At 43.3% G+C, this 15928-nt stretch overlaps 1 protein-coding gene across 5 annotated transcripts in view; it reads left to right on the forward strand.

The window, feature by feature from the left end:
* LOC118390929 (double C2-like domain-containing protein beta) overlaps positions 1 to 15928 on the forward strand; it is a 320447-nt gene that overhangs the window by 169847 nt on the left and 134672 nt on the right. For 3 of the 5 annotated variants that reach the window (XM_035781772.2, XM_035781773.2, XM_035781774.2), the window contains exon 9: positions 7618 to 7815. The exons of the other annotated variants lie outside the window; for them this stretch is intronic. In XM_035781772.2, the coding sequence (XP_035637665.1) occupies positions 7618 to 7815 (198 nt within the window). The remainder of the gene's footprint in view (positions 1 to 7617; positions 7816 to 15928) is intronic. 5 annotated transcript variants of the gene reach the window in all.

The following is a 15928-nucleotide window of genomic DNA, read 5'->3' on the forward strand; positions in this document are numbered from 1 at the left end:
ACTACTGTAACTCTTTGTTGGCGGTGCTCTTCGCTTATGCCATCAAACCCCTGCAACGTATCAAGGACGCCGCAGCCTGCATGGTGTTCAACCTTCCCAAGTTCTTCCATGTCACCCCAACCCTCCGCACACTCCACTGGCACACTTCCTGTCGAGGCTCGCATCCTCTTCAAGACCCTGGTGCTTGCCTACGGAGAAGCAAGAAGAACTGCGACTCCCTACCTTCAGTCTAAGGTCAAACCCTACACCCCAACACGAGTACTTCGTTCTGCCACCTCTAATCTATTGGTCCTTCCACCCCTACAGAAGGGCAGCCCCCGATCAGTGTTTGTTGCTTAAGGTCTGTTTGAATAAATTATTTATAGCATATCGACGTCCTATTAATATGTATTCAGTCTCGTAATTACAATTATTTCTATACATTCATATTGGGACAAACAATATTTAAAACATACTGTGGGAATACTGTACAGCATGACACTCCATTCTATAGATTGGGTAGCCTAATACTATCTCAGCTTCCCTTAAAGTGGTTTTCTCTCAAGTGATACAGGGCCCAGTTCTCACTGCAACCTGTGAGGGCACAATGCTCTCTGCTGCCAATGACTGGAACGAGCTGCAAAAATCTCTGAAGCTGGAGACACATATCTCCCTCACTAGCTTTAAGCACCAGCTGTCAGAGCAGCTCACAGATCACTGCACCTGTACATAGCCCATCTGTAAACAGCCCATCTATCTACCTACCTCATCCGCATACAGTATTTATTTATTTATCTTGCTCCTTTGCACACCAGTATCTCTACTTGCACATTCATCTTCTGCACATCTACCATTCCACTGTTTAATTGCTATATTGTAATTACTTCGCCACCATGGCCTATTTATTGCCTTAACTCCCTTATCTTACCTCATTTGAATTCACTGTATAGACTTTTTGTTTTCTTTTGTTCTACTGTATTATTGACTATGTTTTGTTTATTCCATGTGTAACTGTGTTGTTGTATGTGTCGAATTGCTTTGCTTTATCTTGGCCTGTTCTGATCCTCCTCTCTATCTCCTGATTCTGAATCGAGCTCTCTTCTCGGATCCTGGAATCCCCTGGTGCCTCATGTCTCTCCAATACACAGTACACACTGCGTCTTGATACAGCACATTGTAAACTAGTGTCTATGGCTGCAGCGGTCATAAACATTTGTCAGCCGGTTATTGTCATGCAAAAGCCTGCCGGTGTCACGGTAATTGACCATTAATTAACATAAACAAGTTTAGCATCTCCAGGCCTCCATGCATACAAGCTGCATATAAGCTGCTGAAGCGCGCCCTATGTATTGTATAAGAGCACAATCGTCTTTTTTTTTCGGCCTTGGCCTCATAAGACTATGCATATGCATAAGCTCTAATATCCGTATGGGTGTTTTTGAATTAAATCATCACCTTAGAAAGCGCTGCCCATTTCTTTGTGTTAGGGTTTGAAACATCTACAACGACCATGTTTTCCACTCAGTTTCAACCTGCTGTTGAATTTCTTTCTTCAAATTGATAAAGTTAAAAAGTGACTTTAAAAGTACAATACTGTTTTTATGATAAGTATTGGATGTGATTTTCGATTGCATTTGCATTGATGTCAAAGTAGTTAGAGGGACAATAGAGCCCTGAGTACCAGGCCATTAGGACCTGATGGTTGTTTGCAAGTCGGGTACTACCAAAGCATGTCCAGAGTGCATAAAAGAAGTTTACCGTGACTCTGCGGTCACGTGGAATTGTACTGCGGTCATGACTCATGACTGCCGGTGTGGCGGTAATATGGTTACTGCAACAGCCCGACTAGTGTCCATGTCTTACTGTGCTCTACACAGTAGGCTGCGGGCTGAATTCAACCAATATCCTCAAATACCTTAAATACCTGGGGCCCCATTATCAACATACTGAATACATTGAAATATATTTGTTCTTAAACCAGTGTTTGGCGGAATACTCAGTTCAAATTGGCAGAAGGGTGCATTCTTCACTTGTGTGAAAAAGTAATGATGTTCACAATTGAGGCCCCTGGACTTTCCATTATGCTGCACTGTGACTGTGTTGCAATGCAAACTGTTTTTAATACTGAAGTTATTGATGGTCTACCACTACTAAGCTCTTACCATCCACCTGTTGATGTAAATGTTTTACCCTACACTGTATATACAAAAGTATGTGGACACCCCTTCAAATGAGTGGATTCAGCTATTTCAGCCACGCCCGTTGTTGACAGGTGTATAAAATCGAGCACACAGCCATGAAATCTCCATAGTCAAACATTGGCAGTAGAATGGCCTTACTGAAGAGCTAAGTGACTTTCAACGTGGCACCGTCATAGGATACCACATTTCCAACAAGTCAGTTTGCCAAATGTCTGCACGGTTAGAGCCCCGGTCAACTGTAAGTGTTGTTATTGTGAAGTGGAAACGTCTAGGAGCAGCTGCGAAGTGGTAGGCCACACAAGCTCACAGAACAGGACCGCTGAGTGCTGAAGCACGTAGTGCGTAAAAATCTTCTGTCCTCGGTTGCAACACTCACTGCTGAGTTGCAAACTGCCTCTGGAAGCAGCGTTGGCACAATAACTGTTATTCGTAAGCTTCGTGAAATGGGTGTCATGGCCGAGCAGCTGCACTCAAGCCTAAGAACACCATGCGCAATGCCAAGCGTCAGCAGGATTTGTGTGAAGTTCGCCGCCATTGGACTCTGGAGCAGCGGAAACGCGTTCTCGGGAATTTGATTTGATAAATCAATTTGATTTGAATGGTGAATCACACTTCACCATCTGGCAGTCTGAAGGACAAATATGGGTTTGGCGGACACCAGGAGAACACTACCTGCCTGAATGCATAGTGCCAACTGTAAAGTTTGGTGGATGAGGAATAATGGTCTGGGGCTGTTTTTCATGGTTTCGGGCTAGGGCCCTTAGTTCCAATGAAAGGAAATCTTAACACTACAGCATACAATTACATTCTAGACAATTCTGTGCTTCCAACTTTGTGGCAACAGTTTGGGGAAGGCCCTTTCCTGTTTCAGAATGACAATGCCCCGGTGCACAATGCGAGGTCCATACAGAAATGGTTTGTTCAGATCGGTGTGGAAGAACTTGACTGGCATGCACAGAGCCCTGACTTCAACCCCAGCAAACACCTTTAGGATGATTTTTTAACGCTGAGTGCGAGGCAGGCCTAATCGTCCAACATCAGTGCCCAACATCTCGTGGAAAACCTTCCAGAAGAGTGGAGGCTGTTATAGCAGCAAAGGGGGGACCAACTCTATACTAATGCCCATGATTTTGGAATTAGTTATTCGAAGAGCAGGTGTCCACATACACTACATTAACAAATGTATCTTCCCTATGCATTCGTTCCTATCCCTTTTGCTCTCTGCTGATTCGGCAGGGAGCAAAGGAATGGTGATTCTGCCTTTTATCAAACACAGATACAAAAGAAAAGGTCTTTCCGTAAACATGAATAGAGGTTCTGCCTTGAATTCTAAAATGATGCATTAGATGGTGAGATACAATACTTTCCTTTTTAAAATAATGTTTATTTGACATACACACAGATATACTATATTCAAGGGGACAAGACTAAAGCTCTGTTTGAGGGCCAAAGGGCAGCAGCTTTTCAGTGCGTGATAAATCCTTTGTTTTTCATTCTGCCTAATACCCCTTTTTTGGTCTGCATTCCATCTACAATAAGTTCAGTTCCATGGCAAGTGTTTCTTAGGGATTCTCAAAGCATTTTCTGATGATGAAACATGACAATTTCAGCTTAGTCTGAGAGAAATTAATTTCTAGAGTTTGGTCAACTTGGATTCTATCTCTAAACCTAGTGGTTCAGCTAGTACGCCTCAAGATTTTGTCTTCCGTCATTGCCGGTCAGTGTGGCGCAAGAGCGACTAGTTTGGCTGCCATAGAATAATATGTTGTGAAAATATTCTGATCCTTGTTGGAGAATAATTTTATTTTGCCAACATGACAATTATCACTATATCAACTTAATTTACACAGTGATGTGTACAGTATGATACAGTATGATTAATTTGTGTCGGGTGAAAGCGTGTAGACTTGACCTTATGATCGCAATTTAAAATGAACTGTTGGCTTTAATCATTGTATGATATCTAATCATCATCTTCCGATGAACTAGCCCCCACCTGCAGGCAAACCTTATGGGGGAAAAAAAGGTATGATCACTTTGTTTGAGCAGTCATCATAAGCTGTAGTACATGTTTTCTACAGATTCAGTTGAAAATCAAGTGCCATTTCATTTCCATACCCAACGTGTCTCACCAAAACAGTGCAACTCTCAGCAGCTCTGAAGATGACCCAGTGTTCTTTAGTAGAAGAGGCTTCAAATACTGTTCTACACAGTTACGCCCACAACTTATGGTTGAGAAGGACCAGGATGAATTTGGAGCTGCTCTGGTCTGCCCTTGCAATGTTCTCGTAATCTTTATCAAGAGGGTGGAGTTTGGCTGGAGTGTTGGACAAATCTCCATTAAAAGGGTCTCTTACATCCTGGAATAGGCCTATGTTTTACCTGAACGCTCTTTTCCACGTGGCCACTTTTTCCAGTAGTGCGTTATCACACAATGCAACATTTTAGTTTTAAATATAATTTCCTTGAGTATAATTGATTAAGCCATAGTTATGAAACATCTCTGTGAAATGTATTTGGATTTAATGTTGACTCTGAACTGTGACAGTTAATCGATTAAAATGTATCTTTTTAAATTGCATTCCAATATTCCAAATCAAAGAGCATACTGTAACAGAACCTATAGCAAGTGAGGTTGGAAATGTACACATTTTTGGTCCTGCTTTATTGGAAGTGCATCTTACGAAGGCTTCATAAAACCTTCTTATAGACTTCATAAACACTACATAGATGTTTCACAAATCATCTATAACTGCATATAATACTCTAAAGATTCACAATGTATTTATTCACATGTATTAATCCTTTATAGAGGATGGAAAATGGTTATAGATTAACTGTAACCGATTTATGTGGTGCTTATAAATCCTATACAAATGCTTTATAAAGCCTTCATAAGATACACTTCCAATAAAGCGGGACCACATTTTTTAAAGAACCTTCAGAATCTCCTTTAGGTAGATAAGATGGCCTCTTCAGTTTTCCAGATACGCAAGCTAGCTTCTTCGAAACGTTAAACTCCAGATAGAAAGCAACACGTTTGGCACCATTTGCAACCATCTCGTCAACCTATTTAACATCAACATGTCCCACAAATAGTGTTGCCTGTTTGTCACCTCACTCGAATATTGATTTCAAAAGAAACTCTGTCCATCAACTCTCTCCCATCGGTGAACGAGGGCAATGGACATGGGCATTTTTGATTTTGTTACTTGGGTCTTTGTTTTCCTTGTGTAAAGATTGGGAAAGTGAATGTAAATGTGCACTCGTAAGTACCGTCAAGGATCAAAGAGAGAAATAGATTGTGAATTAATTTGCTCTCATTCAGTATTTTCCCTAAAAAATGTTCGCCCCACACCACTGTCACGTGAATTACTTAATAGCTTAATTGTATTCAATCACTCAAACGTCATTGAAAAGGGGTTCTTTTTTATTTCTCAATTGTGACAAGAACAGACCCCAAAAGAGGGCAAATGTATTTTTGAGGATGTTGGTTATTTTTTCTATAGTTTTTGATAAGATACTTTATTTCTGTAATGTACGTTTTGAATGGCAGGTTGACAGATTGGTTAGTCAGGTGATTTGTTGATAAATGGATTACATGACTTGCCTGGCTCCTGTCAAACTCAAGTAAGACTCCTGTCATGTGGGCTCATGATCTTTTAAGTGAGATTAAAGTCACTTTTATGGATGTCTAAATGATCAATGTGTTCGATGCATCACTGTTTGCATTGTGAGCAGGCACCATGGAAAATGTCTGCTCTTGGAGCAGGTGTCTTTGAAAAACACACACAATCAATGTTTGTGGCCCATTTAAGCACATGCTTTGCAAAAAGGCAATTCAAGTCACATGAATATGGACTCATAAAAACACTAACGGGGTGTAAAGGGGTATTTCACCACTTAAATTAATTCATCTCACGCACCATTAAACGTTATGTAGTTAAAGGTATGAAAAACATATCCTACGAAATTTCACTGATTCTCAAAAACAGTAACCACTTTCCACCCAGGGGGAGGTTGTTTGCCCACTCTCTATGTAGTTGTGACACTCGTTTTTGATAATGACTGATTTAAATTAAGACCCAGCATAAGTGGTTGTGGAGATTGAACCCACAACCACCTGGGCTGTAATATGTGAGGAATGTTACTACTCAGATACACCATTTTTCAATTCTTAATTGTTACTTTGTTGATCGTAGTTATTCAGCACCTGTTTCTCTAGAGATTATTTGGTGAGAAGGTGACCTGGCATACTGACCTGGCACACTGAATTGTCTCACTGCTCATTCCAAACATGGTATTTAAGCTGCTGGGGATTTAGGAAGTGCTGGTTAGTTCCCGATTCTCTCCCTTTCTGTGACACACAAAACTCACTCTCACTCCCTCTCTCACTCGGAGCTCTTCACTTCTCTCTCACACACTCCTGGGCACACACACACTTACATTTACGGTTGTGGTCCCTCAAGAGACGCACATTTTCTCTTTCACTACACAGCTTGCACGCACGCACACACACTTATTTTCTGCAATATCTGCCTCTTCCTGCCCTTTCTCTCACACACACGGCAGAGCCTCTTTCCTGCTGACAGATGGATGGGGACTAATAGCATAATTAAGTACCCGCACCGGAGGTTCCTGTTTACTGCTCGGTTGCTAAGCAGTGACATCAGCTGATCCCTCCTCCTTCCTCACTAAGACCTCCCTCCCTTACACACACACACACACCACACCACACACACACACACACACACACACACACACACACACACACACACACACACACACACACACACACACACACACACACACACACACACACACACACACACACACACACACAGCTGCAGATAGGGTGTAGAGTAGAGGTAGAGGGAGAGAGGGATGTAGAGAGAGAGGGAGCACGGTAGAGAGTGCAGGCAGGCAGCATTGTGTGTGAGGCAGACCGACAGCATGGTTAGAGCTTGCAGGGTGGACCAGCCACGGCTCTCCATGTAGCCCAGAGCAGCGCAGGCTAGAAGGGGGGAGTCCGAGGCGCCACCAGGACCTACTCATCTCACTCACAGCCAGGAGCTCTCTCTCCACTGGGGCTACAGGCTTTTTCTTTAGGGATAGACTTCAGAGGAACAACTTAAAAAGAGAAAAAACATTCCATAACATTTTTGTCTGGCTGGCTTTGGTGCTATTAGTTTACTTTTCGAGAAGCCTTTTTTTGTGTTTTGGGAGGCACCTGGGGAATTGTTATTGTTTTGACTGGGTCTTGACTGGGCTGGGTGGGCGCTCCAAGGGATCGCATGCATGACACAACGCAAAGGCGAGAAGACCACCATCAGCATCCAGGAGCACATGGCCATTGATGTGTGCCCTGGCCCCATCCAGCCCATCAAGCAGATCTCTGACTACTTCCCCCGCTATCCGCGGGGTCTCCCCCCCACAGTACCCCCCGTCCTCATCCGGGCCAGCTCGCTGCGCTCGTCCTCGGCCAGCCACAACTCTGGGGATGACCAGGCATGCTCCCACACCGATGACGACCCAGGCCGGGCCTTTGGCGGTGCTGCCGCCGCCCTGTCACACGCAGCAACCGGCAAGAAGGAGGAGGAGCCGGACATGGAAGGCTATGACTCTGACGACTCAAGTGAGTAGAGACAATTTCTCTCTCGTTTTTGTCCTCTTCTTCTTCCTTCGTTCCTTTCTTCAATGTCTGGTTGCTGAGTAACCGTCAGGTGTGGCTGAGTCTTTTTTTACCTCTTCCTTTTCTCCCCATCTCTCCTCCTTTTCCTTCTATAGTACCTGTGGTTGCCGAGGGCCGGTGTGTCTGTGCGTCTTCCTCTCTGTGGCGTAGCTAACTCTCTGACTGTTGAGAGCCAACTGTTGCTGTCGCAGAAAGGCTGTTGCTTCCCTTTCCTGCTTGCAACATTACACTCTTACACTCCTACACTATAGACTCCCGTTGTACCATAAGGACAGGTTTTTTTGTGATGTGATTATGCATGTGATGATTAAAGGCTGGGCTCATATCCCAGTTTTGTGCCGAGGCTTCTCAGCTGGGTGATTCATGCCTTCTCTGACTAGCTTTAAATTAGCAGGCAGGGTATATGCAGTGGGCTTCGGTCGGATTTGTGGGCGTGCTGTTGAGTCTCGGCAAGAGGGCTGTTTACATCCACACGCGAGCAGCCGGCCAAACAGTGAGGCTGGCAGGCTCCTGTTGTGTGTGTCTGTGCGCGTCTGCATGTGACACGTATGAGTTATTAGTATATGTGTGTGCACGAACGTGCACGCTACTGTTGTGTGTGTGTGTGTGTGTGTGTGTGTGTGTGTGAGACGTGTGTACATCTGCCCCAGTCAGGCCACTGTTGTCACCGGCCAAGGCAATGCACCTTATTTGACAAGTATATTTCTTTATTTCTTCTGTCTTACAGTGAGTGAGTGGTTGTCGTGGCACCTACTGCTGGCATGCGCTAATAGAAAAACCCTTATAAGAGCACTGATCACCATTGACAACGTTAAACAGAAGCTTTCCTGTTGATGACTGTGCAGGGTGATGTGTAAGTGTCACCTAAGCATGTCACTCTTACAGCATTTCTCCAGATCAGTTTTAATTTTCTTCCAATTTCTCTCCGATGGGTGCCAATGGGCCTTTTCGACACTATAGTGAATACAGGTTAGTGTGACAGCAGGGCAGTCCACTAAAGGTTTAATCCATGCAAAGTGAAGTGCTCTGTTGGAACGCAGAGGTCTTAGGGCTGCCCTGCCTGTCCTATAATCCTGCACCCGATTGGGGGATGGAATGGCAATGCCACAGAGTGGGTGGACTAGACCAGTTTTGACAGATGTTGAACTATGCCCTTGCGGATAGCGCAAAGCTCTCTTATGGAGAGGAGACAGGAACATGAAGTTGCACTCAACTTGAAAGTAGCCCTGATTTGACGTGGAATTAAGCCCTTCAACTGTTATATAATGGCTTACATTGTCGAGGACAAAACATTTTGTACATTTACAGTATGGCGAAAACAACTAGGGCTAGTTGTGTTTATAAGTGCAATAGTGAGTGTAGGTTCGATACAGACTGTAAAGCAATGCCAGGTCCAAGTACAATTTTTTGACAATGGACTAGATAGGCAACCAGTAGTATTGGTATGGTATGTGGTATTCCGGCTGAGATCATATGCTTTAGTCTGTTGCTGTATTCATTTGGAACCATTAGATCAGTCTTGGACAGAATGGTAGAAACCTATCAGTGCTCCGTTATGGCCAACAGTTGGATAGAGGTTATAAGCTATTGCTAATATTATATACCTCATCTGCTGCTGTACGAACTCAGAACAATTAAATCTGACTGTCTTGGAAAGAATGGAGAAATGTATTATCCTGTGTTACTACTTCACCCCGAGTGCACTGGGCCAGAACACTTGGGTTGAAGCAGACGTTTTCAAGCCACAATCCTCCTGGGCACCGTTTTCACCGAGGAAGCATAAGGAAGCACACATTAGCAACAAGGAGGAGCAAATTAATTGTAATCAAGCTGTGTGTTGTGTGATATGTGCAGTACAAATAGGGCAATTAGACACATTTGCAGCAACATGTGATTGGCAAAGAAACCCACAATGAAGGACTCATACAAGACGTCTTACAAGAAACTCGACTACCTCGGATAATCAAGGTAGGAGGTAGTTGAAATGCAGCAAGTGCGTTTCTTTTGGCAAGATGTTGCCCTTAATGCTTTCTCACTTCAATATTTAACTAATGTCTCACCACCTTGACATACTGCTTATAAACTTAGCAAAAAAAGAAATGTCCTCTCACTGTCAACTGTGTTTATTGTGTAAATATTTTTATGAACATAAGATTCTACAACTGAGACATAAACTGAATAAGTTCCTCAGACATGTGACTAACAGAAATGGAATAATGTGTCCCTGAACAAAGGAGGGGTCAAAATCAAAAGTAACAGACAGTATTTGGTGTGGCCACCAGCTGCATTAAGTACTGCAGTGCATCTCCTCCTCATGGGCTGCACCAGATTTGCCAGTTCTTGCTGTGAGATGTTACCCCACTCTTCCACCAAGGCACCTGCAAGTTCCCGGACATTTCTGGGGAGAATGGCCCTAGCCCTCACCCTCCAATCCATCAGGTCGCAGACGTGCTCAATGGGGTTGAGATCCGGGCTCTTCGCTGGCCATGGTGGAACTCTAACATTCCTGTCTTGCTGGAAATCACGCATAGAACGAACAGTATGGCTGGTGACATTGTCATGCTGGAGGGTCATGTCAGGATGAGCCTGCAGGAAGGGTACCACGTAAGGGAGGAGGATGTCTTCTCTGTAACGCACAGCGTTGAGATTGCCTGCAATGACAACAAGCTCAGTCCGATGATGCTGTGACACCATGACGGATCCGCCACCTCCAAATCGATCCCGCTCCAGAGTAAAGGCCTCGGTGTAACGCTCATTCCTTTGACGATAAACGCAAACCCAACCATCACCCCTGGTGAGACGAACCGCGACTCGTCAGTAAAGAGCACTTTTTTCCAGTCCTGTCTGGTCCAGCGACGGTGGGTTTGTGCCCGTAGGCGACGTTGTTGCCGGTGATGTCTGGTGAGGACCCGCCTTACAACAGGCCTACAAGCCCTCAGTCCAGCCTCTCTCAGCCTATTGCGGACAGTCTGAGCACTGATGGAGGGATTGTGCATTCCTGGTGTAACTCGGCAGTTGTTGCCGTCCTGTACCTGTCCCGCAGGTGTGATGTTCGGATGTACCGATCAGCTGTCCGCCCTGTCTCCCTGTAGCGGTGTCTTAGGCGTCTCACAGTATGGACATTGCAATTTATTACCATGGCCACATCTGCAGTCCTCATGCCTTCATGCAGCATGCCTAAGGCACGTTCACACTGGGAATCTTTCTTTGATATTTTTCAAAGTCATTAGAAAGGCCTCTTTAGTGTCCAAAGTTTTCATAACTGTGACTTAACAGCTAACAATTAGTTAATTGCCTTCCTTCTGTAAGCTGTTAGTGTCTTTACGACCCTTCCACAGGTACATGTTCATTAATTGTTTATGGTTCATTGGACAAGCATGGGAAACAGTGTTTAAACCATTTACAATGATGATCTGTGAAGTTATTTGGATTTTTACTAATTATCTTTGAAAGACAGGGTCCTGAAAAAGGGACATTTCTTTTTTTGCTGAGTTTATTATAGGTCAAATTCGATTTGAACAACCAACATCAAATTGGGAAGCCAAGGTAACCAACAGGCAACTGCAGTCATGCACTGACTATTGTCTATAATTAAAGTCCTCCGCAATGCTGTCAAACTCTTACATTGAGTCATCATCTGGCATGTGTGCTGTCACCAACCTATTCGGGAGCTTCCAGTATTGTGTCTAAAGACATCAAACATGCTTCCCGGCCGAAAGAGTTCAGGAAGTTTTTGTACGTTTTGGACTTCATTAAGTGGTTTTTCAGCTGGCTCACAAACACATTTCTCGAGGCCAGCCGAAGTTTGGGAGCCCACGTGTACGCCCCTTCGTCCGTGATTGGTCAACTGTAGGGACACTTTTTGCTCTGACATGCATTGTCAACTGTGGGAACTTATATAAACAGGTGTGTGCCTTTCCAATTGAAGGGATTATCCGTAGAACTCCGAGACAGGATTGTGTCGAGGCACAGATCTGGGGAAGGGTATCAAAAAATACCTGCAACATTGAAGGTCCGCAAGAACACAGTGGCCTCCATCATTCTTAAATAAAAGCAGATTGGAACCACCAAGACCCTTGCTAGAGCTGGTCACCTGGCCAAACTGAGCAATCGGGGGAGAAGGGCCTTGATCATGGAGGTGACCAAGAACCAAAAGTATACTCTGAAAGAGTTCCAGAGTTCCTCTGTGGAGATGGTAGAACCTTCCAGAAGGACAACCATCTCTGTAGCACTCCACCAATCAGGCCTTTATGGTAGAGAGGCCGGACGGAAGCCACTCCTCAGGAAAAGGCAATTGACAGCCCACTTGCAGTTTGCCAAAAGGCACCTAAAAACTTTCAGACCATGAGAGACTAGATTCTCTGATTTAGATGAAACCAAGATTGAACTCTTTGGCCTGTCGTCTGGAGGAAACCTGGCATCATCTTTACGGTGAATTATGGTGGTGGCGGCATCATGCTGTGGGGATGTTTTTCAGCAGCAAGGACTGAGAGACTAGTCAGGATCGAGGCAAAGGTGAACGAAGCAAAGTACAGAGAGATCCTTGATAAAAACCTGCTCCAGAGCGCTCAGGACCTCAATCTTGGGTGAAGGTTTACCTTCCAAAAGGACAATGACCCTATGCACACAGCCAAGACAAAGCAGGAGTAGTTTTGGGACTCTCTGAATGCCCTTGCCCAGACTTGAACCTGATTGAACATCTCTGGAGAGACCTGAAAATAGTGCATTGATGCACTATGACTTTCTGTCCCAAAGTCTGTTTGGAAGATATTCCTCGCACAGAACGACAAGCTGACCAATAGAATATGTCAACTGTTATACTATGGGGGATAGTAGAAGGACATAGGCAAGTGCTCTTGCATTTCGTCTGGACGGTACTTCTAACATCTTCAATGTGCACCCCAGAATTGACGTGCACTGTTCTATCCCCGATGTCTCTTTCTTCGCTTGTATTCTGGATCTGCCAGGCCTGTGATAAGGAGGCGACCAGAGCCATGTGAGTGAAAGATGCTTAAGCACGGCGATTGGCCGCAGGGAGAAGGTAATTATAATTATTATATTCAGCCCAAGGACACAACGGCCACTTTGGCCGCAAGGCATGGATTATTTTTTTGGAGCATTACAGTCACACAAGTGGGCATTGAAGGTGTACTGCCTGGTTAAATTAGGGAAATTTGAGGCCTGCGCCCAGTTAAGTTGCGCTTGAGAGCATTTTTGTACTCTAAATTGTTAAGAGTGAGAAGTAGATGTCATTGTTGGAATAGTTTGTGAGTGGGCAACATATATTATCATCTTAAATTTATACAGTGAATTATTTCAGCAAATAAACTTTTAAATTAACTATTTTCTCTAATGTGGACAGTTTGTTACTACTGTACCTTAACAGGTTGCATTTTCACCCCATGAAACCACCTTTTTACCCCAGATTGCTGATTTTAGTATAAAGGTTTACAGTCATCACGATGACAAGGTTGATTGCTTAGAATAGATCAATATATTTGGTATATTTGGTTTTGTACCATTGATTTTGTTATGAGCCGGCATCACTATGACTCTATCAAAGTCGCAGGCCACAAACCAATATACGGATTTGACAGTCAAACTAACACTTAAGTAACATCCAACCTTTGTCACTGTTAATATCCTATGCCATGTTGTGATTTGTTGAAGTTAACTTATAGAAAAAGTAGTTTGTTCCCTTTTACATGATGGCAGCCTTCCGAAATCAACATCCGACATTCTAAATTATAGATAAAAGCCTTCTACAAGTTCTCATCTAACAACCATGTGTAGGTTATTCCAAATGTCCGTGTTGGCTTTCAGCGGAAGTGATTAACAGAAATGTGTTGCATTACACTTACCAATTTGGCGACCCACTTGAATCAAAATGCAACACTTCAAAATGTAGCTGTCTTCCGGAAATTGATGTACACATTTTTCCTAGATTCCGTGTGTTTTCTGAGCATTGTAAATGTTTTTACAGAACGTAAAACCTTAGATCTCCCTTCGTGCATAATTGATTTCAACATGATCATTCATGAGTGATTAACAAAATAAGGTAACGTAAACTCACTCACTTTTGGACATTGCCTTGGTCTGTACAATGAACCTTATTTTAACGCCCCAAAAACGTAATACTTCCAGATCAACTCTAATGTCAATACCATTGTAAAGCACAATTTTTCCCCTTTCCAACAGAATCAATTACATGACCCCCACGCTGCCCGTTTCTGCATAATTCAACAAGGCAATGAGCTCCGTTGGGTCTTTAAAAAAATGGCAGGTGGGGAAGCGAAACAAATGCATGATAGTGAGAAGGAGAGATGTTGTGTGGGAAAATAGCTTTTTTTCACTCGATCTGTCTCACTTATCATCTTATCACCTCTAAAATGTAAATAAAACACTATAAAGAGTTTATATAATGTGTCATTACATACCTATTTGAAGGTTTGTGTCGAATTTGAATCTGGTTTTTAGGGCGGTGCTAAAGTGATCTTAGAAGTAAACAGCGGCTTTGAGAATGATGATCGCATGCAATGATGACGCAAAAAAATGACTAGGTATCCCCACCTTGGAGAGAGATTGTAAGACAGAAATAGTTGCTTATGCGTGCTGGACGTTACGACATGACACGTCGCGATGTAACGGAGGGTCAGTTTTTTCACCTTTTCTCCAATACTATAGAGCCATTACCATGTCGATCAACGCTTGAATTGAAACGTAGTTCACACCCCAGAAGTCAACACAGTCGCTACAGTCCCATTAGTTTTCTTTGTAGGAATGTTGCGGTTGCGCACATTTGTACAGAGTGGGGTGAGTTTACGTTAGTGTCTCACTTTCTGTTTTGGTGACCCCCGTATCAAAATGCGCATTCTGAAATGTAGCTGTCTCTTTTCAGCAGGTTATCCAGTGATGTAAAAAATATCTCCGGTAATATGATTGCTATTGTTGCACATGTATGTGTAGAGAGTACTGTGTAGAGAGTACATTTTATGTTTAGGTTTTCAATATATCATATAACTGTTTATGCATAATGTTCATGTAATTTATAACTGTGTTTAGATATTGGGCTATTTATCAAAATGTCTTGTCAACAGGAAGCAGCAACATCATCATTTTCAACTTACATTTTACGAATATAAGTTGAACTTTCAACATGAATTTACAATTGTTTTATACATAATCAGGTAACAACTGTTGAATAAGTCCAACAATTGTGATTGATGTATTTTGATGATACACCAGAAATCACCAAAACTGGTTTGCATGGCCTACAATAATACTGCACGTCTGTGGTTCTTGTCCTGTGTTTGGTAAGGACTGCACCACACCATGGTAGGAATGGAATCGGACCGAGACCACACATTTAGAGCGAACCACGGTGTGTTGTTTAGTGCGCTCCCTTGTGCAGATAGTATTCACATTCAAACTCTCCAAACCAATTTGGTGTGAAAGACCCGTAAGAGACCACATTTTAGAATAGATTAACACAGTAGAACAGCATCAGCATGATTTAGCTAGTGTTTGTAGCTATTGAAGCTATCCATGTGGATTGCAGTGAGTGAGAGGCCAAAGGAAGGAGGGTAGTATATCCCTTATAGGTTTAAGACCGGGAATGGAAATGTTCATTACAGAACTGTACAGTATTTATGCAAATGGTGGATGAGCCATGCTGTACACTAATGCAATTTCCTCCTTAAGGCTTAGCTGGGGAAGTTATTGGGAGGTGAGATGGTAAATTAAGAGCGTCAAGACTTGCTTATTGTTATAGCCAGATAAGAAGTAGATCAACATACAGATGTAGACTGAACTGTTCATCTAAGAATAGATGTAAAAAATTAATAAATTCAAGGAAAAACCTTAGACTAGGATTTGCTTAGACCAGTGTCTTATATCTCTCTGGTATGGGAAGAGGGGTTTAAGTGTCTGCCGCTTGTTTGTGACTTCAGCACTGCAATCCATCCTAAATTGGGCTGATGCATCTCGGGAGACTCAATCTAATATGTGTGTTGTCTCCCCCCTGATGGTGGCAACCTTCTCCCCAGGCACCCAATCA

Source organism: Oncorhynchus keta, chromosome 12, assembly GCF_023373465.1.
Source record: "Oncorhynchus keta strain PuntledgeMale-10-30-2019 chromosome 12, Oket_V2, whole genome shotgun sequence".
Classification (NCBI taxonomy): domain Eukaryota; kingdom Metazoa; phylum Chordata; class Actinopteri; order Salmoniformes; family Salmonidae; genus Oncorhynchus; species Oncorhynchus keta.